Source organism: Sapajus apella, unplaced genomic scaffold (assembly GCF_009761245.1).
Source record: "Sapajus apella isolate SASKATOON/1434 unplaced genomic scaffold, GSC_monkey_1.0 scaffold104, whole genome shotgun sequence".
NCBI lineage: Eukaryota > Metazoa > Chordata > Mammalia > Primates > Cebidae > Sapajus > Sapajus apella.
In genome coordinates, this window is record NW_022437044.1 from 2258076 (window position 1) to 2283868 (window position 25793).

At 35.8% G+C, this 25793-nt stretch overlaps 1 protein-coding gene across 1 annotated transcript in view; it reads left to right on the forward strand.

Moving 5' to 3' along the window:
• Window positions 1-15934, forward strand: part of KLHL4 (kelch like family member 4) — a 157912-nt gene extending 141978 nt beyond the window's left edge. The window contains exons 10-11 of the mRNA XM_032258716.1: window positions 10249-10420; window positions 12499-15934. Coding sequence (XP_032114607.1) covers window positions 10249-10420; window positions 12499-12558 — 232 coding nt within the window. The 3' untranslated portion in view covers window positions 12559-15934. The remainder of the gene's footprint in view (window positions 1-10248; window positions 10421-12498) is intronic.
• The last annotated feature ends 9859 nt before the right edge of the window (window positions 15935-25793 follow it).

A 25793-nucleotide genomic window follows, 5' to 3' on the forward strand; every position in this document is an offset into this window, starting at 1 on the left:
GGGTTCAGGCAATTCTCTTGCCTCAGCCTCCTGAGTAGCTGGGATTACAGGCACGCACCACCATGCCCAGCTAATTTTTTGTATTTTTAGTAGAGACGGGGTTTCACCATGTTGACCAGGATGGTCTCGATCTCTTGACCTCGTGATCCACCCGCCTCGGCCTCCCAAAGTGCTGGGATTACAGGCTTGAGCCACCGCGCCCAGCTATATGTCTTTTTAAAAAATTATCTCTTCATATTACTTGACCACTTTTAATGAATCATTTGAATTTTTCTTGTTATGACTGAGATGTTTGCATTCCTTATAAATTCTGGATGTTAGCCCTTTGCCATATACATACTTTGCTAATATTTTGTCCCATTCTGAAGGTTTTCTCTTCAGTCTATTTATTCTTTCCATGGCTGTGCCGAAGTTTCTTACCTAAGTCCCATTTGTTTATTTGTGCTTTTGTTGCCTGTGCTTTTGAGGTCTTGGTCAGGAATTTTTTGCCAAAGCCATTGTCCTGTGTTTCTTTGTTGATTTTCTGACTCAATAATTTGCCTGGTGCTGTCAGCAGGATGCCGAATTCCCTCACTGTTATTGCATTGCTGCCTAGCTCTTTTCTTATGTCTAGTAATATACACTTTATAAATCTGGGTGCCCCAGTGTTCGATGCATATATATTTAGGTTTGTTATATCTCTTTGTTGAATTGATTTCTTCATCATTGTATAATGACATTCCTTGTCTTTTTAAACTATTATTTATTTAAAGTCTGCTTGATCAGATTTACATTTATAACTACTCCTCCTTGCTTTTGTTTTCCATTTAAATTGAATACTTTTTCCACTCCATTAACTTAAGTCTCTTAAGTGTCTTTACCAATAAGGTGAGTTTCTTGTAAGAAGTGTATGGTTGGATCATGTTTGTTTTTTTGTTTGTTTGAATCCATTTTGTCAATCTATTTCTTTTAATTGGAGTATTTTTTCCATGTGGAGTCATGGTTAATACTAATACGTGAGGTCTTATTCCTGTCATAATATAATTGTTATGTAGCTACTTTTTAGCCTTATTTATTTGCTTTACAAGACTTTTGAGTTTTATACTTCAGATGTTTTCATTATGACAAGTATTGACCAAATTTTGTATCCATGTTTATAACTTCCTTGAGCATTTCTTGTAAGTTTGGTCTAGCAGTGACAGATTTTCTCAGTGTTTGCTTGTCTGCAAAATACTTTATTTCTTCTTCATTTATTAAGCTTATTCTGGCAGTATACACAAGTCAGGGTTTACAGCTTTTTCCCTTAAGTGACTTGAAAATAAAATCCCAATCTCTTCTGACTTATAATGCTTCTGCTGAGAAGTTCACTGTTTGTCTGGTGGAATTTCCTTTATAGGTTACTATATGCTTATCTTTTGCTGATTTTAGGATTTTTTCCTTGATGTTGAACTTAATCTGATGAATATATGTTTTGGTGAGATTCTTCTCACAATGTTTCTCTGGAGTTTTTTTAGTTTATTGTATCCAGATATGTAGATTTCTTCCTGGACTAGGGAAGTTTTCCTTAATTATGTTCTCAAATAGTTTCCCAGAGTTTTTGTTTTTTCTTCTCCTTCAGGAATGCTTACAATTTGTAGGTTGGGACATTTTACATAATCCCATTCTTATCAAAAGCTTGGCTCATTTTTTAATTCTATTTTTTTTTTTATTTTATTTTTTTGTCTGACTGGATAAATTAAAAAGTACTGTCTTCTAGCTCGGAGATTCTTTCTTCTTCTTGGTCTAGTCTATCGTTGAAGATTTCATCTGTGTTTTATAATTATTTCAATGAATTCTCCTTTTCAGAAGTTTCATTTTTTTTCTTTTTTTAAATCTATCTCTTTGGCAAATTTATCATTTATATCCTGGATTTATTTTCTGATTTCTTTGTATTGTTTTTCACCTTTCTCTTGAATCCTGTTCAGCTTCTTTAAAAGCAGTATTTTGAATTTTTTATCTGAAATTTCATGAATTTTATTTTGGATAGGAACTATTGCTAAAGAGTTAGTGCAATGCTTTGGGGTTATCATAGCACCCTGTTCTTTTATACTTCCAGAATTGTTGCATTGGTTCCTTCTCATTTGAAAAGAAAAATATCACATCTTCTTATTTGTTTTGATTGTACTTTAAGTTCTGGGATACATGTGTAGAACATGCCAGTTTGTTACATAGGTATACACGTGCCTTTGTGGCTGGCTGCATCCATAACCCCATCATCAACATTAGGTATTTCTCCTAATGCTATCCCTTCCCTAGGTCTCTACCTCCTGACAGTCCCTGGTGGGTAATATTCCCCTCCCTGTGCCCATGTGTTCTCATTGTTCAATTCCCACTTATGAGTGAGAAAATGTGGTGTTTGTTTTTCTGTTCTTATGTTAGTTTGCTGAGAATGATTACTTCCAGCTTCATCCATGTCCCTGCAAAGGACATGAACTCATCCTTTTTTATGGCTGCATAGTATTCTATGGTATATATGTACCACATTTCCTTTATCCAGTCTATCATTGATGGGCATTCGTGTTGGTTCCAGGTCTTTGCTATTGTGAACAGTGCTGCAATAAACGTGTGTGTGCATGTGTCTTTATAATAGAATGATTTATAATCCTTTGGTTATATACCCAGTAATGGGATTGCTGGGTCAAATGGTATTTCTATTTCTAGATCCTTGAGGAATCACCACATCTTCTTATTTTTAAATTTACTTTTATTTAGACAGGACTTTTTTCCCGTTAAGGATGTGAATATAACTTATTTTGAATAGGATCATTTGGCTTTGGTTCTGAGTATTTTCAGCGGCAGAGAATCGATATGAATTTTTTTTATTACAGATCTCCATAGTGCAGTTATACTCTCAAGTGCCAGTTCTCATAGCAATGTCCTAGGTATGTGAGAAGGCTCACTGCCCCGTTTGGAAATGGGGTGGCAGAGATCTCCAGAAGCTTTTCTGCATTGGTGTCAATGGATTTTGTTTTGGGTGGTGCAGTTTAACATACAAGCCAGTACATGGCAATTGAAGGAGGTAAGAACTAGTGGTGACAGTAGAAGATGGGTTTATGCTTTATGTTTGCTTATCAGGAGAAGGCCTCTGATGTCTCAGGCAGTGGGCAGGTTTGTGGAACACCGAGTGGCCTGGGCTTTATCCTCAGCACTATGAGGAGGGTGAAGTTGGGCAGAGCTGGACCAGGTGGGCCCACCCTCAGATATCCCAATGGGGGGCACATGCAATAATATTGACAGAGATGGTGGAGGAGTGATATAGGCTCTGTATAATTTCCTTCATTATAAATAGCCTTAGTGTGATGGCTTGCTCAAATGCCAGTTGTAGTATTAATGTACCAGGCAGATGAGCAGGCTCGGGGCCTCCTAAGCAGCTGGGGTGGTGTGGGTGATGATGGTAATAGAAGTTGCATAATTCCTTCCTGAGCACTGTGCAGTTATGTCAGCAGTTGTTGTAATGAGCTGTGCAGGTTGACCTCCTGGCCAGTTCAAGGTACTTGCAGGTAACAGGCAGCTGAGGTGGTGGTAGTAAGGCCTATGCTTGATCTTTACTAACAAGGAGAAGTATTTGAATGTTCCAGGAAATGTTCTGGGCTGTGGAACTCCCAGGGGTTCTGATCCCATGATTTTCCTTTGAGATGGGTAATGGGGTAAAATATTGATGGGGCTGCATCAGGCATGTCCATACGCAGGCTCCTCAACAGGAGTTGCAAGTACTAGCCCTGATGGGTGATGAAAAGCAGTTATGAGGCCACTGGGGCAATACTAGAAGGAGTTGAAAAACCTCTGGCATTCCAAAGAGCCAGCACGGGAAATGAAGAGTGGCTTGGGCTCTAAAATTTAGCAGGTGGCAGTGGGACCTGCCTTGCTTCCTGGGTCACCACCTTGCAAAGCTCCATCCAGAAGCCTACTACTGACTGAAACAAATAGCCAAGTAACAAGCAGAACATCTCAGATTGCAAAACTGTCCCTGGCTGCAGACTTAGTCCTGACTGGGACAAAAACCGGGGCTCCCAGACGATACCCTTCCTAGTCTGGTCTTGCAAAGGGGAGGTCACTGACCTGCATACACACTTCAATCCCATACCACTCTCACCTCTCAGTTCTGGCCATGGGGGCTCCTCTCCTGTTTGCGACTAGATCGCAAATCTCAGTCTGGAGAGTTACCCAGCTAGTGACTGCTGCCCATGTGACTTACAGATTTCAGTAGAGACTCCTATGTGTTAGGATATGAATTGGCCACTTTCTCTTGGAGCCAGGGTCTGGAACGCATGCAACACTTCCTGCTGCTACCCCTTCTCAAGGTCTCCTTACTGCTCCCAACATCAGACCCAGCGATTGGTAGGGTCAAGGAGCTCCTCCATGGCCTAGATTGCCTAGCTCCCCAGTGGGAATGTGTATTGTGAAGAAACTTTCTCCACTTCTCATATACTGGGGACTCACTCTCAATTTTCCACTGAACCCACAGCACAGGCTGCTGCCACGAAATTCATCAAAGCATGTGGAGGTTCTTTTGCTTTTATATTAATCACCTGTGTGCCTTCTTCCATAAAAGTTTACAGTGTGAATCTCTGCACATTATTTTCCTACTTCCCTATAGGTGAGGCATGCCAGCAAAGCTTCTATTTTGCCCTCTTTTTAAAAAATGCCTCTAAGGCTTTCCTGAGAAATTCACTAGTCATCTCATTGAGAATCCTTTTATGTGACAAGTTGCTTTACTCTTCTTGCTTACAATATTCTCTTTATCTCTGACTTTTGACAGTTTATAATATGTCTTGGTTTGGTTTTTCAGCTATTATTTTTTTCAAGTATTCTTTCTGCTCGTTTCTCTTTCTTTTTCTTCTGAGATTTTTGAAATGCATATATTGGTCCACTGGATGTTATCTCATAGTCCTTTAGACTATATTCACTTTTCTTTATTCTTTTTGCTTCTCACACGTGATAATTTTAGATGACCCATCTTTAAGTTCACTTATTCTTCTGTTTCTTGAGTCTCCCATCTCATTGAATTCCTCTACTGAATTTTTAAATTGTCATTTTATTTTTCAGCTCCGGAATTTTTATGTTTCTTTCTTGTACATATATAATTTTTTTTTTTTTACTTTTTCCCAACATTTCTGTTTTTCTTTTGGCTTTAGCATAAGACAACTATTTTACTGTCTGCTAAGTCAAGTCAGATCTTATGTTTCTAGAGGAAGAGTATCTGGAGATTTGTTATTTTAAAATCAACTTAGTTTTGTTTTTGTTTTGTTTTTTGTTTGTTTTTTTTTCTGTTTCTTTGTATGTCTTTTGATCTTTTGCTGAAAATTGGGCAGTTGAAGAAAAAACACTTTCCCAATCTTTGAAGATTGGCTTCATGCATTAGACCATCACACATTAGCAGGTCATATTCTGTGCCTGGGATCAGCTCAGCATGAAGGTTTGAGGTATTCTTGGTTATTTCTAGGCATACTTGCTTTCTGTCTCTCTGTTTCTCTCCCTCTCTCTCTCTCTCTCCCTCTCTCTCTCTCTCTCTCTCTCTCTGTGTGTGTGTGTGTGTGTGTGTGTGTGTGTGTGTGTGTGTGTGTATGTGTGAGTGTATTTGATTCCCCAAATACATGGCCCAAATTCATGACCCAAACCATGTTTCCTTTTAGAAAAACCCAAAGAATACAGTAGACTTAAAGTGTGTTTAAACAACATTGCATGAAAAAAAATTTTTAAAGGACAGATTCTACTTTAAATTGCCTAGATAATTTATTGATGCCTTCTGTAGACTACAAAAAGTTATAGATAGCACACAACTCATAAAAGTTTAGGCCAGGTGTGGTGACTCACACCTATAATCCCAGCACTTTGGAAGGCTAAGGTAGGCAGATCACGAGGTCAGGAACTCAAGACCAGCCTGGCCAACATAGTGAAATACCATCTCTACTAAAAATACAATAAATAAATTAAAAAAAAAAACTAGCTAGGTGTGGTGGCATGCAGCTACTCGGGTGGCTGAGACAGGAGAATTGCTTCAACCCAGGAGGCAGAGGTTGCAGTAAGCCGAGACCACGCCATTGCACTCCAACCTGGGTGAAAGAGTGAGACTCTATCTCAAAAAAAAAAAGTTTGGTACCAGCCTAACTACCAGAGAATGTACCCAGATTTTTTTCTCAATCCATAATTGTATTCAACAAAGGTAAGTGCAGTTTTTATTTTAAGTAATGGTACCTAAGCATTCAATACTATTTATATGCCTGTAAAAGTATTTATGGTTGTGCAGCTAAAAGCCATATACCTATAACCTCTTTATAAAACTCTTGATAGTTGGCAAGACTAAATCATATATAAAATAAACATATAATATCTGGAATTATTATATTTGAGAAAACATAACTTGATCCAAAGTGCTAACAAATTTGTATAAAAATAATTAGGTATGTTAAGATTTCATTGACACTTCAAACTACACTGGAGCTGGGCATGATGAGTCATGCCCATAATCTCAGCAATCTGGGAAGCTGAAGCAGGCAGATCATTTGAGGCCAGGAGATTGAGACCAGCCTGGCCAACATGACGAAATCCCATCTCTAAGGAAATACAGAAATGAATTGGGCATGATTGTGCCTACGTGTAATCCCAGATACTGGTGAGGCTGAGGCATGACAATCGCTTGAGCTTGGGAGGTGGAGGTTATGATAAGCTGAGATCGCACAACTGCACTCCAGACTGGGCAACAGTATAAGGCTCTGTCTTAAAAAGAAAACTGCATTGGAGTGGTAAACTCATGGGAGGGAGAGGTCAAGGAAAAAAGATTGATATGGAAAATCCACGTTGTTTTTTACAGAAATATTAAATGCTGTCTAAAGGACTCTATCCACAATAACACAGAACTGTACAGAGATATCTAGTAAATAAGAAGCTGTGAAGGTTTGTTGCTCTGAAAGTCACATCTGATTTCACAAAAAATTTATCTGTCAAGAAGTAAATAGATAATCAGAGATACAAATAATTCTCTGTCTTATAATGGCAATTTTCTTGTAATAAATCCTAGCAAGATTTTTTTCATTGTATATATTATAGCCTGTGCTTTCTTGTTTCTATTGCAGTTTGGAAGCTTTTTGTTGAGGCTTCGTAACTTGTGTTGCATTAGCTTGGCTTCCAGGATCTAAATATATGAAACTATATAAGTTGATTTTATCACAAAAGAGTGTACATCTCCTAACAAAAAAAATGTGGAATACATACAACTATTTTAATAAAATAATCATAATCTTTCTATTATTATAATGCCAACATTTTCTTAGCTTCACTCTAAACCCTTGAAATTGTGGAATTCTGCATTAAAACTTGAAACAAATAAATTGGGCTGCATATTTTAGTACCATAGAGTGCTCACAGTAGAACTAGCCTTATTATAGTTTAAAATGTCTATACCAATTTTAATAGGTATTTACATAAACCACTAAAAATATAAATTTTTTAATATAATCTGTGGCAAAGACTAAAAAATTATTTACATGCATATCCTATAAGTAAATGTCTAACCTGATTTTCTGACATAATTACACTCCCAAATTTACTGATTTTTTAAAATCTCATACTCTTAAAATTTTTAAAAAAAGAGAAAAATGGGAACTTTACACATACTAAACAAATGCATAGTATAGTAGTTAAACATATCTGATTAGATGTCAGACAGATCTGAATTCAAATTCTAAATCTACTGTTTATTAATTATGTGACATTGGCTCAGTTACTTTACATATCTAAAATCAGTTTCCTCACGTGTAAAATGGGAATAATAACAGTATCAACCGCATAGGGTACAAGATGAAAAGTGGTAATGCACTTAGTACATTGCTTGCCATATGTTAGGTACTCAATAGGAGTCAGTTCTAAGTATTGTGATTTTTTTTTTTTTAGTATTATTGCTATAATCCAGTATTATTGTTATTACTAACATTATCACCTATTATTACCCTATTGTCATTTTCCTTGAAAATGCATTGAGAAAAGGACTAGTGCTAAAACATAATTTTCAAAAAGTCAAAATCTTGGCTTTCATACAAATATAAAATGACGCATTTTATATATGTAACAAAATATCACATGTACCCCATAAATGTGCACAAATATTATATATCAATAAAAAATTTGAAAAATATAAAATGAACACGTTAAACATTTTATGGGATTCATAGATGAAGAAAACAATTATAAGATGTTAAAAAAGGTTCAAAAGAGCATTTAAATAAAAGGTACTTAGACAACTATGAATGCTGAAATAATTTATCAATAGATACAAAAGTAGTTGAAATCATATAGAACAAAAAAAGGTAATTTTTGGGAGTCATTATTTCTACATTGTGGAAATCAATTCTATTTCTATCAGGCAAAATGAATTTGTAATGTTATATAAAAAATCACAAGGAAACTCAGTTTTTTACAACTTAACTGCCACACATGCAGAGTTGTAAAATAGCGTTGTCAGTAGAAAGTCAATTAAAGATGTACCCTCTATAGAATCAGATTATCCTCATGTCCATGTCTTGAACAATTTTCCTGATGCTATTTTTTTTTTTGGTATGTGCTAAAACACTTTTGGATTACCCAATTACTTATGATAATAATTTAAATTAAAGGTTTTTAAAACCATCACATCATTTGGGTTGGGGATCACTATTACTGTAATGTTAATGAGAAAATTGAGGCAAATAAATCAAGGAAATGATTCCTAATTACTCTAAGTGGGAAAATAAGACCATGACTCATTCTCTTGACTTCAGGCTCAATTTTATCTCCACTAGAATATATATCCTTCCATTCAAAGTAAGGGGAGACAGAAAAGCAAAAGAGAAACAAGGAAGAGAAGCAATGATATTTTAATTTTAATATGTGGTGGCTACCTTTGTCTTTAATAACTGCTTCTATGTATCTTCACAGATAACCATATTACCTATTAGTTTTTTCTTCAAAAGACTCAACATTCCCCAAACTCCTCTTCTTAATCAAGCAGTATCCAGATAATAATGTTATCCAAATTTTGAGCACTAGTTACCAAGCCCATGAATAAAAATCTTTGGTCTATGAGTTCTGGTTGATGATTCATATATGTGTGTACCCTGACTGTCAGCTGAGTGAAGCATCAATTAACAATAGCTATTGTTTTGAAGATTTGGCTTAGCCAGAGCATGTAGCTATGGATTTTCTGGTTCTGAGTTTTACTATAACATCTGAATTTAAAGTGATATGCCATATGACACACAATGATATGGAATTTAGGTTGTCTGAATTAATGCTGATTTCAGATAGTATTTTTAAAATCCTAGGTGTGAGACCAAAGTCAGATGGAAGCTGAAATCAGATGATTTAGAATATCATCAAAGAGATACAAACAGTGGTTAGAGGGGATAATACAAATATAAGTAGATCAGCAGAAAGTGATAAATGAAAATCTCTTGTAAAACAAATATTTTTCATTAGGCTTTTATAAATAGGCCAATATAAAGTCAGGGAGCATTTTTTGTATAAGTATGAATTTTCTTCATTGTCCACCTTTTAGATTTTAGTGTTATGTATTTTGTAAAATAAGCTTCAAAGATTAGGAAAGAATTTCTAGAAAACATCTTAATATTACTTATTGAATTATTTTTCATTTTGCTTACTAAAGTGGTTTTGGCATAAGGAGTTAATTTCAGATTAAAGTGGAAAACAATAAACCTTGACTCCACAGAGATAAATAACAATTCTCAGCAAGTTAAAACACAGGATAAGTCTATAACCATTCTATCTTCAAATAGTATTAAAACCAAAGTACATTTCATAAAGCAAATATAAAAAGGCAATTATATTCAGGTTTACTTTAAAATATGAGTTCTCATATAAAAGGGATCAGGCATCTTATGTATAACTTCGACAAGTAAATAATAAAAGAAAAACAAAAGCTCTTCAATCAGAATGCTCAGTGAAAGGAGACATTTTTTTGTATAATGCCAGGATCACAATATGTGAAATTTCCTCCAAGTTTATCTGAGTACGGACTAATGAAACGCATGGTATCTTGGAAAACAAAACGTTTTCAATATGCTTTGAGAGACATCTAGTGGCTGAAGAAAATTTTGTCATGTACATATCCATAATACATTTGTATAAAGTGTTTTTAATTCTCTGTTTCACAGAGGTATACATTTTGAGAATGTCTGTTATTTTCAATTGTAACTCTATTAGACTTTTTCTCCAAATTTTCTTTCTAAATTTCTTAAGGTATGATCCAAAAAGTGATTCATGGTCAACTGTGGCACCTCTGCGTGTTCCCCGAGATGCTGTTGCTGTATGCCCCCTTGGAGAAAAACTATATGTGGTTGGAGGATATGATGGACATACTTATTTGAACACAGTTGAGTCATATGATGCACAGAGAGATGAATGGAAAGAGGTATTCAAATAAAAATATTCAAATAACTGTATTTCAGGTTTTAAAAAGAAGATTTTAAAGCATATTTTTGAAATTAATTGCATTCTCCTCTTTAGGTCCCAACAAGATCTTTTAGTGAAATTTAGAGTGTGCACTCTATCTATACCTTAGAGAGTTATTAGTTGATATAATTAATTATTAGCAGGACCCATCAATACTTACATAAAAGGGGAAAGATCATTCTCTTGACTTCATGAAAACATTCCCTTTAAAGAAAATAAGCAGGTCCAATAAAACACTTCAGTAATAAATAAATAAAGCACTTTACCATGGCCAACTTTGTTGGGGCTACCACTTGCAAGGGTTTGTCCTGCAGACTCTGACTTAATGATGGATAAATAAATATATTCACACCAGAATACAGTGAATGAGCAGGTTGGGGTGTCCAGGCCACTAACAGACACTTGAGGAGAGTGCTGTAAAGAGATAGCAGCTGCTGGCCCCAAAGCACTGGCCTCTGGACTTTATTCAGCACACATTAAATGACAAAGCTTTGAGTTAACACCACTAGATTGAAGAGATTAAATGACAGGTTCCAAGGCCTGCAGCAAACACCATTAGTGGGTAATATCCCTGGTCGACCTTCCCCCAAGAGATTCATCTGGAATGATTAAAGGTTAGTTTATAGGACCACGTGAGTAAACAAGTTATTCAGATAAATTCCCCTGCATTTCCTAGCTATTTACTTTTCTCATTACCTAAAGGTAAAGGGGTAAAGCTTCCTTCAGCCAAAACTTCTGCCAAAACTATGCAAACTTCTCATACTTCCAAGAAGGTTTGTGACTATACTTTATAATTTTCTCTAATAATTTTCCCTTAATATTTTTGCCACCTGCATGACTGAACTCCCACACAACTTTTTATGTGTATGTTGTGACCTGAGAACAAAAGGGTAACATCCTCTTCCACAAACATCTGCTCTTTTTATTGGCTGGCACCCAGAAGAAAAGCCTTCAGTCTTTACCATATAGAGACTGTGTAAACTATAATACTTGTAAATTCATCAGTCAATCAATAATTTAGTAAATGCTAAAGGACCAGAATTAAAACCTCTGAAAAGTGCTGGGTATCTAATAGAACGAATTTCAAGGAGAATACAGAAAATAGTATTGAAATGGCATCTTCAAGATGTTAAAAGCAAATTTGACTCTTTCGACTGTTTTGCCAGTGATAGCCCTAGATTTATTCTAAAATACTTAATAATACTTTGTAAATTAAATGATGAGTTAACAAAAGACATAAAGTATGGTTAACTCTTTACCATCTCTACAAACAGGCAAACCTTGTATTTGGTACCTAACTTTATCTTCCTTTCTACTGACTTCATGCTACTCTGTATTCTACAGGGTACAGCTGGCTATTGCTCTAAATAAATTGGTGCTAATATAAGGACAGCTGATAATGAGTTTTTAATCTCTCTCCTCCAATAATCTGACTCATCAAGACTCAGAAACCCTCAAATGTTACAATGTAGGTAGCTCCTATTTTATCAACACTTAGGACCGACCAGAAATGGAAGAAAAAAAAAATATCATGCAAGGGGTTAGGTCAAATACAATCAATATTGAAAATGTTTGACCAGCTTGTGGGATTTACTTTTCTGAAGATGGCAGACAAGTAGTTAAGAGTCATATATTATATTTCTGGCTGTGTCACTGTTTCATTGTGTGATCCTGGAAAGAGTGAAAGAGAACTAACAGATAGTGGGATTGTTACTACTAAGTGCAAATTGTCATTCATTATCTCACTCAACCATCACAAAAGCCTTGAAGGGTTAGTATAATTAGCTGTAATTTTTCAAGTGAGAATATTATCAGAGAGATGAAACTTACTTAAGATCACCTAATCCTCAAACTCAAGTTTTTACTATTCTAAAGGCTGTATTCTTTCCACCACATTACACTGTTATCCGGGCTGCAGTTTATCTCATCTTTAGACAAGGTGATGTTAGGACTTCTTCAACTATATTGAATATAATATTCTATATTATACTAAAATCAGAGTTCCAACAATGTTTTGTTTCTTGTTTTGTGTTTTAGGAAGTTCCTGTTAACATTGGAAGAGCTGGTGCATGTGTTGTAGTGGTGAAGCTACCCTAAAGCTATCTTAATCAAATGGAATGAAACTGGGTAATTTCAAGAAACTGAGTAGGACAAGGGAAGAAAGAAATATATGTTCTTTCTTCTGCAATTAATAATCAGACTGGAAAATTGTTGTATCATTTTAATATGTAGTTATAATTGCTTTCATTTGTGAAGCCAAAATGTTTTTAAACATGAATTACATATGATTATTAAGTGTATGTGTTATAGCACCTGATAATATAAAAGGAAATCCAGTAGTCTAGATTTAGCCCCATTACTGCAAAAGGCTAAAATATTTAATGAAAATTGATGATGGCCACAGTGTGCAAGTTATAAAAGCATTAATACATTTCAAGGTAAGAGCCTTATAAGTTAAAAACACTTTCAGTTTTTTTAAAAAATATACTATTATTATCTGGAACATAGAAATATAAAAGGTAACATCTAAAGCTTAAAATAGAAAGTCTGATTTTCAGTAAGCCATTATTCTCCTATTCAAATAATATTCCAAAGAGCTAAACAATTTCTCACCTTTACCAAGAGGAAAGCTCTTACTGTGGTTGAAGCTAAAAAAAAATATGGCTCATTAACATAATTTGTTATGCTGATTACAATATGTCAAAATTTTTACAGGTTTACTCATCTGCCAGAGCACACATATAAATTTGATATTTCTTAACATATTGTCTTGTTAAATTTGTTACCATTATAATGATATTATAATTTCATATACACAGCCTATACAATGAAATAATGAATATTTATCATATTGATACAAACTGTGACCTCAGCTTCAGAGTGTCAGGGCCTCACTTGTATAGAATGTAATGTTCTCCTCAAACATTTATGTGAACTCTGAAAACACGTATCATTAAGTTAAACAAGTTTTCAAAAACAAAACGATTTTTAAAGTACATAAAATTGAGGATGTTATTCAGTGTTAACACATGGAAACACCAAAATATTCAATAAGCCTGGTCAATTTTATAGACATATTTTATGTACCACACATGCTTTTCTGTTATTGTTATATTATCCAGTAGAAAATGTTAGGATATGTGTGCTATACCAAAAAAAAAAGTCTTTTTAAATTTAAAAATAACATAAATGCCTAGTTGAATAGTATTTTATGTGTAATTCTTCAATTTATTCTATTTAATTATACAACTAATATGAAATATTGAAAAAAACTTAAAGTAACTTTTCAAGTAATTGCACAATTTTAGAATTTCTACAATAAGTCCTTTTAAATAACTTTGTATTGCAGATTGTGAAATCAAAATCTGGAGAAATGCTTATAAAATATACTATTAGCTTATAAGCTTTAAGAAAGAACAATGTAAGTTGTACAAAGATGTTTGTAGTTTGACAAATTGAATTTAAATAGACTTTATTTCCTCTCATTATAGTGTGGCTTTAGAATATATCAAGTACAACCTGAATAGACTTTTTGATTTTACATTTTCTACATCACTAACACACTTAAATACAAAAATAAAATTCCACTCCTCTATTTCTTCTTACACCTGCCATGTCTCTAATTCTAAATAGAGAGCTATAGATTTTTTCAATTCTAGAGGTGAAGATAAAGACATAGAGAGGCTGTGAAACATACATGCAGGCCTGTTAGGTCTTTTGAATTCACACCTTATTGAAATCAATGTAGAAGTAGAGTTACCTAAACCTTTATTGCTGATGCACAGCTTGGCCTGTTAAGTTAAATGGGGGTATCAACCAGTGGAAAAGATCAAAGGACCTATTGCAGCCTAGCTTGCCAATCCTCCAGTGAAAACTAGGTGCTACCAATAGGCAGATTGTGTCTAGAGTCATGCCTAGACAAGAAAGTGAAAGTTGAATACTCTCTTCTCAATGGCATAGCTGGACTTGCTTCGGTGTGATTAAGTATTGACTTGTAGAAGAGACATGTATGTTTCCCAGGGCTACCACTTCATAGCTGCATTTAAAAATTGTGTTCAAGCCAATATGGCTGCTATGGTTTGAATATTTTTCCCTCCAAAATTCATGTTGAAACTTAATTCCTAATATAGCAGTATTGAGAGGTAGGGCCTTTAAGAGGTGATTGGGCCATAAGGGCTGTCCCCACCTGAATGGATTAATCCATTCATGGATTAATGTATTACTGGTGACTTTATATGGAAAGGAAGGAAGAGTTACCTAAGCTGGCATGCTCAGGGAGCATCATATGCCACCTGGCCATGTAATGCTGCTGTGTGTTACCTTGGGACTTACCTGACATCCCTTACCAACAAGGCTGTTCCAGATATGGCCTCTCAACCTCAGACTTCTCAGCATGCCTAACTCTAAGAAATAAATTATTTTTTCTTTATAAATTACCCGGTTTCCAGTCTTCCGTTTTAAGCCTCAGGCAATGAACTAAGACAATGCCCTAGATGAGCTGCCAAAATCTGAGCAAATGTGAGCCATCAGAATAGAGACCGGCAGAGGCCCAGGGCAAGAGGGAGGTATTTATATATTCTTTCAAGAGTATAGGGCTCACACATTTACTATACTGAGATTGGAAAGACAATGTTGCTTCTTGTTTTTTTTCTATAATCACTATGATCATGTTCAGGATTCCCTACTCTGCAACTCTCAGCGTGCATCATGATGATTCTCCAATACTATCAGCTACCTTCCCTGTATTTCCACAGGGCATCAAGAACTTCTACAAAACTTTACCATGCAGAAGCTGAAGGAGACTCTGGGGCACTAACTTCAGATCCTTCCTCTGCACAACAATGCAGTCTATCAATCTGACATAGGTGTGGCTGTTGCCCCTTTTTGATACGGAGGGAACACTGAAAGGGAGTTTCCTTCTGGAGTTCCAAATGCAATATAGATACTAACCCCTCTGATTCTGGATTTTGTTTCAAGTTCTCTAACAAGACTCTTACCTTGAGATCTTAGACTAGGTAAAGAAAATAAAAGGCCATTGGATATCCTCAACTGTCCGCATTCTATGTCCACTTTCTCCCAATCACATCACCTGAGACAGAAGGGACAGTTTTTCAGTTGCTATTTCTCTTTGCATTGAACTTTGTTTATATCCTGTCGACATTGCTGAAGACACTTAAGTCCCAACCTAAATGATGGAAGGAGTATCTCCCATCTTGTCTGTGGAATATACCATAAGATCTACCACAATTTGCAAGCATGGATCTCCATATTTCAAAGTAACGTTTTTAAAATGTTTGTAAAATTTCAAATATCTCACCACAAAAAATTATGGGTAAGGTGATAATATGTTTAATTAGCTTGATTTAATCATCCCACAATGTATACATATGCCAAAATGCTATATTGTACCGCATAAATATATATAATTATGATTTATGAATTATAGTAATATTAATAAAAGTGTTAAAGCTTATTTCTCTCTTGACAATGCTTGTTTTTCAAGATTATGGCCTGCTACAGACTAGGAAAAAGTCCTGTTCATGGTGCTAAAAGTTTAATATTGATGCTCTCTTTTTATCTGTCATAATCCTAATCCCCTCCCTTAACACACACACAGAAACACACACACACATACAGCATATATAAACAATGAGGGAAATGGGCACATATGGCTACATATGGGGAAGATTATAAATGGGTAAATATTAAAAAATAAAAGCACATTAATATCTTTCAGATATTAGCCCCTTGACATAAACATATATTAAAGATCTACTGTGTTTAGTACCCTAGTTATGCATACTAATTAAAACTAAGTTTATGAAATTTGTACCAAATCCAAGCCTATAAAATTGGGAGTATATTTTAAGTAATGGAGAATCAGAATTAAATCACCTTACCTATACAAAAGCCACCTCAGTTTGCCAAATTTACGTTTCATCTAAGGCCGTGGAGACCTTCATTTAAATAGCTCTGTTTCATATGTTAAATTCAGTTTATTGCTGAGTGGTTTTAAAAGCCTAACTGGACCAGAACTAATTATATTTAACCAGAATGGGAACACATGAATTCTGGCCATCAAATCACAGCTAATCTTATTTTAAAACAAACCAAGAAAGATAATAACAAATGGAGATCTTTGAAAGCCATATCTTCACAAATCCACTTAGACTTGTTTGAATTTTGTCAGCTCTGCATAATGGGATGAGGCTGAAAAGCCAATCAGGCTGAGAAAGTTCATATGAATTCATAGAGCCATCCTGGCTAATCCAATGCATAGTGACTTACCCAATTGAGACAAGGCCTGAGCCAATAGACACAGACAATTCTCTTCCTCAAAATATAATCTCTTTGGATGACTTTTAGTTTTATTCATTATAGTATCTCCCAGTGTCTGTCATAGATTCTAATACAAAGTTGGTGTTCAGTAAATAATTGTGGAAAAAAATAAATGAATAGATTTTTGATGGTGTTAAAGACCAAATATTTTACAAGAATGGGATTCAAATAACAGCACTGGAAACATAGCCAAATAAGTAAAGGCAGAGGTCTGTCTCTCTGATTCTGTCCACAAATCTATACACACATTAAAAACACAGAGAGATGAGATAAAATAGCACAAAATTTAGGTACATAGCTACACTCCATAGAAATAAAGGCAAATCTTCAGATGCTAGGAACTCAGAGGGAACTTAGAAAATAATAATAAACTCAGATGGTAATAGAGATCATGCTGCAGTTAATGAACTTAATTATAACCATTAAGGGCACAGATTTTAACACATTGTTTAGACAATAATCATTAAGACATGGTCTTGAGACTTCTCCCAGGTGAATAAAGCCAGGAACATCCAGAAGTGGACACTTTAAATACTTAAAAATTCATTGAGGAGGTAATATAGCAGATAAGACAGAAATGAGAAGGTAATAAACTGGAAGGAAGGCCTGAATACACTACACAGCGTAGAGCAAAAAAGTTTAATAATGGGAAATAATTTTTTAAAAATGTTAAGAGGAGTAGAAGATAGAATGAGATGGTCACATTTGAGATTCTTCACATCTAAAAGTACATTGATCTTTAGAAACTAACTCTAAAGTTTATATGGCAAAGCAAAATACCCAAAATAGTCAACACAAAATTAAAGAACAAAATTGGAGGACTGGTACGACCCAACTACAACTTACTATACAGCTACAGGAATCGAGAGAGTATGAAACTGGCAAAATAACAGACAATATATCAGTGGGACAGAACAGAGATCTTAGAGACAGACCCACATAAATATAGTCAACGGACCTTTCAACAAAGACCAAAGGCAACACAATGGAGAAAACATGGGCATTTCAACAAGTGGTGCTGGAAAACTCAAGGTCTATATTTAAAAAATGAATCTAGACAGACATTACACCCTTCGTAAAAAGTAACTTAAATTTGATCAGAGATCTAAATGTAAAAGGTAAACCTAAAATCTCCTAAAAGATAACATAGGAGAAACTCTAGACCACCTTGGGTTTGGTAATCACTTTTTAGATACAACATTAAAGACACAATCTATGAAAGAAAGACTTGATAAGCTGAACTTCATTAAACTCAAAAACTTTGCTCTGTAAAATACACTGTCAAGAGAATGAAAGGAGAAGCCACAGACTGCGAACAAATATTTGCAAACTGCATGTTTGATAAAGGACAGTTATCCAAAATATACAAAGAAATCAACAATAATAAAACAAACAGCCTGAACAGACACTGTCTTAACTTGGGCTTCCATACCAAAAATATCATAGCCAGGTTGGTTTATAAGCAACAGAAATTTATTTTGTGTTTTAGATTGCCAATTTCTATTTGTATTTTTACACGGTGAAGAGCAAAAAGAAGGATGCTCTTTCAGGATCCTTAGAAATGTAGCAATCCTGCTCATGAAGGTTCTGCTCTCATTAAATCCTACTTACCTTCCAAAGGCTTCACCTTCCAATATCATCATGTTGGGGGTGGGAACAATTTTAACATATGACTTTGGAGGGGCACAAACATTCAGTCCATAACATTCAGCTCCTTAACCCCCTCCCAAAATCATGTCCTTCTCATATGCAAAATACATTCATCCATTCCAACAGTTTGAAAACTCTTAACTCTTTCCAGAATCAACTCAAAAGCCTAAATTTCCATGTTTCATCTAAATATCTAAATCAGATGTGGGTGAGACCTTAGGTATGACGTATTCTGCAGCAAATTTGCCTTCAGTTGTGAACTTATGAAACCAAATATGTAAATTTGCTTATTAACATAACAGTGGGACAGGCATCAGAGAAAGTCTCATTCTGCAATGAAGAAGTAGGAAAGAAAAAAAAAGGAGTGACAGGTTATAAGTAAGTCCAAACTATAAGGGAAACTCCATAAGATTTTAAGGCTCAGGAATAAACCTCTTTGGCTAGATGCTCTGCCCTCCAGGCCCAGTAGGGATGAAGGTACCAACATCGATACATACTGAGGCAGAGGTCTAATCTTCTGGATCCACTGTAGCAGGAGGTCCCAACTTTTGGAACCACTTAAGTGATGGTCTTGTCCCCAAAGCTTTGCTTGGCAAGGGTTTGTTTTCTAAGGCCCAATATTTTATGATACTATTTATATTAATGTTCAGAATAGGAAAATCTATAGAGACTTAGGGTAGATTAATGGTTGGCTAGGGGCTGGAGATGAGGGCTGGAAGGAAATAGGAAATAAGCAAATGTTTAGGTTTATGGGGTTTCAGTTCATGGTAATGAAAGCGTTCTAAATTAAGATTGTGTTTATGGTTATACAACTCCGAATATAATTTTTAAAACGTGGAACCTAAAATTTCAGTGGATGAATATTATGCTATATGAATTTATATTTAAATAAAAATCTGTAAAAACTGTACCATGTTTCGCATTGCAAGCTCCAAGGATATTTTTTCTTCTTCCCTCCTTCCTTCCTTCCTTCCTTCCTTCCTTCCTTCGTTTCTTTCTTTCTTTCCTTCTCTCTTTCTTTTTTTTGAAACAGGATCTCACTCTGCCACCCAGGCTGAAGTGCAGTGGTGCAATCATGGCATCATGGCTCACTGCAGGCTCTACCTCCCAGGCTCAAGAAATCCTTGGGCCTCTGCCTCCCAACCAGCTGGAACTATAGGCATGGCACCATAATACCCAGGTAATTGTTTTATTTTTATCTTTTGTCGAGATGGGGTCCCACATCCAGACCAGTCCTGGGCTCCTAGGCTGATCTAGAACTCTTGGTCTCTGGTAATCCTCCCACATTAGTGTCCCAAAGTACTGAGATTACAGGCATGAGCCACTGTGTCTGGCCCAGATGTTATTTTTCTAATTATTCTTAGATTCTTAGGCTATATCCTTAAATGCTAAGTTTCTTTTTTCATTAGCCTGACTTGTTAACTCAGACATCTGTGAGAAACATACTCCAATTTTATTAGAAAGAAGATAAACATTTTGCTCTTGCTTGTATTGTAGTATAATAAATTGACATATTATCTGGGGTGTTCTTTATTTCTCTGAATTTATTCTCATCCTGTACCATCTCTAATCCGGCCCATTATAGTCCTACTCAGGAGTTGTAAGACTACAATCTTACATCATAAACTCAAATACCATTAATTCAGGTATAAGAAAAAATATTTAACAGGGGACTGTGTTAAGCTAGGAGATTTTTCCTGATTCCCCACTAAGACTAGATAAAGATACCATGAGCTGGGTGGGAAAGAGACTTGGGGAGAAAGTTGATAATAAAGCAAGAAAGACATGAGTGAATGTTGGCTGTGTGGAAATCTTTGCCAAGTACCCATTTTCTTCAACCCAATCCTAGGAGCAAATAAAACCCCCAGATAGGCTAAGGATCTTGGAATAGGGAATATGTATACCACCTTCTTTTCTAAGATGATGCCTGCAAAGACAGCAAACTATGTCATATGTGTAGGTGTAAAAGGGCTGAAGATAACCTCTGTCTCCCATGACCATAAATGGGGTACAGAAGTGTTCGTGAATTCATGGATTACTAAAAGAGGCATGGAAACTACCAATGGACCTGCAAGACGGTCTTGTGGCTGCAAAAATTATGTGGCTGATATAGAGGATATGGAAGGAAACATAAAGTCGGCAAGCAGATGAGGAGGTCTTTACATTTCTGTAGATGTCATGATGGAAAAAGAGTACACTGAAGGACCAGATAGAATAGGTGTTTACTAAAACAGATAAGACAACATGATTCCACTTTTGTGAACTTTTAAAACTCACCATATATATGTAAAAGTAGAAAACAATTGACTTGAAGGATACATGTTACCTTCATGGTTGACTCTTTTACAAAAGAACAACTTAAAATAAGTATGACAGAATGTTAACACATACATACTGGTGTAAGTTTTTAATATCTAGTAGTCTATTTTTTGGAGCATGAGTGAGAGAAAACCTATAAATCTTAACAGAAAAAAATAACTAAGTTTTTTGTCATGAATTGAAAAATCACAAATAAGTAATTTTGTGTGTGTACTAGGTACAATTCTTATTCCATAAAGTCACATTATATTTTTTATTTTCAAAAAGGTAGATAAATTTCTACTCTGAGTAAATAAAATTATACTCTCAAGTTTCTAATTTTCCTATATTCAACCCTTAACCATCCCCTCTGAGGTTAAGCCATCTCTGTCATTCCTCTCTGATGGAGCAACTTCAGGAGGCAGTACCTCTGTTCCTCTTTTAGTTTGGAAAGCCAGGTTGGTTCAACATACGGAAGTCAATAAATGTGATTCATCACATAAACAGAACTAAAGACAAAAACCACTTAATTATCTAAACAGATTCACAAAAGGCTTTTGATGACAATCAACACCCCTTCATGTTAGAAATTCTGAATAAACTAGGAATTTAAAAAACATACCTCAAATAACAATAGCCATTTATGAAAAACCCACAGCCAACATCGTACAGAATAGGCAAAAGCTGGAATAATTCCCCATGAAAACTAGCATGAGATAAGGATGCCCTCTCTCACCACTTCCATTCAACATAGTATTGGAAGTCCTGGCAAGGGCGATCAGGCAAAAGAAAGAAATAAAGGGTAGGCAAACAGAAAGAGAGGAAGTCAGTCTATCCCTGTTTGCAGATGACACAATCCTGTATCCAGAAAACCCCATAGTCTTAGCTCAAAAACTTCTTAAGCTGATAAACAACTTTAGCAAGTCTCAGGATACAAAATCAGTGTGAAAAATTCACTAGCATTCCTATATATATATATTCTTTATATATGAAATACATATATATATAAAGAAATATATATATATTATATATATAGACATACATACATATATGAAAAGGAGTTTATTAGGAGAATTGACTCACATGATCATAAGGTGAAGTCCCACAATAGGTCACCTGCAAGCTAAGGAGCAAGGAAGCCAGTCCAAGTACCAAAACCTCAAAAGTAAGGAAGCCAACAGTCTAGCCTTCAGTCTGTGGCCAAAGCCCCAAGAGCCCATGGCAAACGACTGGTGTTAAGTCCAAGAGTCCAAAGGCTGAAGTACTTGGAGTCTGATGTTTGAGGGCAGGAAGCATCTAGCACAGGAGAAAGATGCAGACTGGAATACTCAGCAAGTCTCTTCATTCCACATTCTTCTGCCTGCTTTATTCTAGCCACTCTGGCAGCTGATTAGATGGTGCCCACCCAGATTGAGGGTGGGTCTCCCTTTCCCAGTCCACTGACTTAAACGTTAATCTCCTTTGGAAACACCCTCACAGACACACCGAGGAACAATACCTTGTATCCTTCAATCCAATCAAGTTGACACTCAATATTAACCATCACAAATCACAAATGTAAAATCCCAAACTAAAAACCATGGAAAACAACCTAGGCAATACCATTCTTGACATAGGAACAGGCAAATATTTTATGACAAGCACTCCAAAAGCAGTCACAACAAAAACAAAAAATGACAAATGAGACCTAATTAAACTAAAGTGCTTATGCACAGAAAAAGAAACCATTAACAGAAAAAGCAACCTACAGAATGGGAGAAAGTATTCACTAACTATGCATACCACAGAGGTCTTATATCCAGCATCTATCAGGAACTTAAATTTACAAGAAAGAAACAACCCCATTAAAAAGTAGTCAAAGGGGCCAGGCACGGTGGTGCACACCTGTAATCCCAGCACTTTGGGAGGCCAAGGCAGAAGGATCACTAGATCAGGAGATTGAGACCATCTTGGCTAACATGGTAAAACCCCATCTCATTAAAAATACAAATACTTAGCTGGGCACGGTGGCATGTGCCTGTAATGTCTACTATTTCAGAAGTGGAGGCAGGAGAATCACATGAACCTGAGGGGCGGAGGTTGCAGTGAGCCAAGATCGCACCACTGCACTCCAACCTGGGCGACAGAGCAAGAGTCCATCTCAAAAAAAAAAAAAAAAAGTAGTCAAAGGACATAAACATACATTTTTCAAAAGAAGACTTACATGTAGCCAACAATCATATGAAAAAAAGTTCAACATCATTAGAGAAATACAAATCAAAACCAAATGAGACACTATCTCACATCAGTCAGAATGGCTATTAGTAAAAGGTCAAAAAATAACAGATGCTGGCAAGGTTACAAAGAAAAAGAAATGCTTATCCACTTTTTGGGGGCATGTCATTAAGTTCAGCCATTGCAGAAATCAATGTGACAATTCTTCAAAAGGTTAAGTACTACCATTTGACACAGCAATCCCATTACTTGGTATATATACTAAACAATAAAAATCATGCTAATCAGGCTTTGCTTAATTGTAGCACGTTTGTCAGCCTTGGTGTGGCGCCTAGGTAGGGGTTCAGGAATGCAGCTGCAGAGCAATGGGGTTGCGGGTTGTGGGGGAAGGGGTCAGTCTGCATGGAGGGGGTTTTCTTGTCCCTAACAATTAGGATAGGCCAAACAAGGCTATGTTTTGGTTTTTTTGTTATTTGTTTTGATATGGAGTCTCATTCGGTCACCCAGGCGGGAGTACAGTGTCACCATCTCAGCCCACTGTAACCTCCTCCTCTAGGGTTCAAATGATTCTCCTGCCTCAGCCTCCTAAGTAGCTGGGATTACAAGTGAATGCCACCAAGCCCCGCTAATTTTTCTATGTTTAGTAGAGATGGAGTTTTGCCATGTTGGCCAGGCTGGTCTTGAACTCCTGACCTCAGGTGACCTGCCTGCCTTGGCCTCCCAAAATGCGGGGACTACAGGCATGCGCCACTGATCCTTGCCCAAGGCTATGTTAACAAAAAAGTTAAAACCTAGTTATCTTAGAATGTTAGATATTTACTTCTCACTCATGTAGAGTCGAATGAGTGAGAAGCTGCTAAGGATTACTGCTTGTGTCTTCTAGAGAATTGGGTTAAGCCACACCTGAGCCCATTTAAACCACAGCTTGGGTAGTCAAGGGACACTGTACTGGAATGAAAGGAGCAGATCCCAAGGTGGCTCTCGGCAGTTAACCTGTAGAGGATTCTCAAGGCCCATCAACCCAAACCATTCTTTTCTAGAACTTTGGGCCTGTGATAGGAGGGAAAGCATCAAAGATCTTTGAACTGCCTTCAGGATCTTTCTCCCATTGTTTTTGATGAATAACACCTGGCTTCATTCTATCCATGTTAATCTCTTTAGCAAAGGGTTCCTTGGCCACACCCTCAATATTCTCTTTCAAATATATTTTTCACTTTTTACATGACCAAGCTGTGAATTTTCCAAATCTTTCTGTTCTGCTTCCTACTTAATTTTAAATGATATCTTTGTTATTCCTTTTGCCTCACATCTCAATGAATGTGGTTAAAGGTAGTCACATAGCTGCCTTAATGCTTCACTGCTTTATATATTTCTTCTGGCAGATATTCTAGTTCATGACTGTTACATTCTGTATTCCATAAAATTCTAGGACATGAACACAATTCAACCAAAGTCTTTGCTACTATATAACAAGGATGGCCTTAACTTTAGTTTCCAATACTTTGTTCCTCATTTTCATATGAGATCTCTTTAGGATAAACTTTGTCTATATTTCTACCAGATTTCTGGTCAAAATCACTTAAGTAATCTCTAAGATGCTCCTGACTTTCCCTATACCTCCCCTCTTTTTCTGAGCCCTGAACAAAATTGCCTTTAATGCTTTGTTCATGGTAATCCAGATTTTTTCTAGGCTACTTCTTCAAATTCTTCCATAATCTATTCATTACCAATTTGAAAGTCACTTCCACATTTACAGGTATTTGTTATAGCAACAGCCCCACTTTTCAGTACCAATTTTCTGTCTTACTCCATTTTCTGCTGCCAGAACAGAATACCAGAGACTAGATAGTTTATAAAGAACAGGAGTTTATTTGGATCACAGGAGGTAGAGAAGTTCAAAAGCATGGCACCAACATCTGGCAAGGGTCACCACATAATGGAAAGGTGGAAAGTGGAAGTGAGCTCATGAGAAAGAGAGAAAATCTGGCTTAATTCATCTTTTTTATTAGGAACTCACCTGCACAATAATTAACTCACTTCCAAAATAAAGGCATTTATCCATTCCCCTCATAACCTAATCATCTCTCAAAAGCATCACTTCTTAATATTGTTACAATAGTAATTCAGCTTCTAATACATGAATTCTAGGGAACATATTCACAATAAAGCAGAACCAGTCACATGACAACTATCAATAGCTGGAAAGAAGTAAGACAGAATGGTCTTCTTCTTTGTTTGGGAAGCAAATAAGAACTAGGTATGAATAAGTGCTAGGACTTTCTACAGTTCTCCAGTGGTCTCTATGTCAACATATTTAAAATTATTATTACATATCAACATTGAAGTCCACATACAAAAATAAATCAATGTAATATACTACATTAATACATAAATGGATAAAACACATAATCATTTCAATTAATGCAGAGAAAGAATTTGATGGAATTCAGCATAGTTTTATGATTCTAAAAAAAACACTAAATGAAATAGAAACAGAAGGCCTATGTGAGTCAATTTAAATTTTATTGCGTATCATCCCTAATGATTAATGAAACATAATATTTCACACCACACAGTTGTGTAATAATAAAGGTCAAAAAGTACTCTCAGGATAAAAAAGATTTTAATCACGAGATTTTGAGAGATGCTTCAGTGATGAAATGAAACAAATTTTAAAAGAGAACAACTTTGGCATATAAGTAGAATTCAGAAATCTAAATATCAGATTTAATAGTATAAGTTTATTATTTATACATGTTTGAATCTCTGGAATGTTGGGAAAAATTATTCACAAAATGAGCCCCTTTCAAAGTCACATGCATTAATGAGAC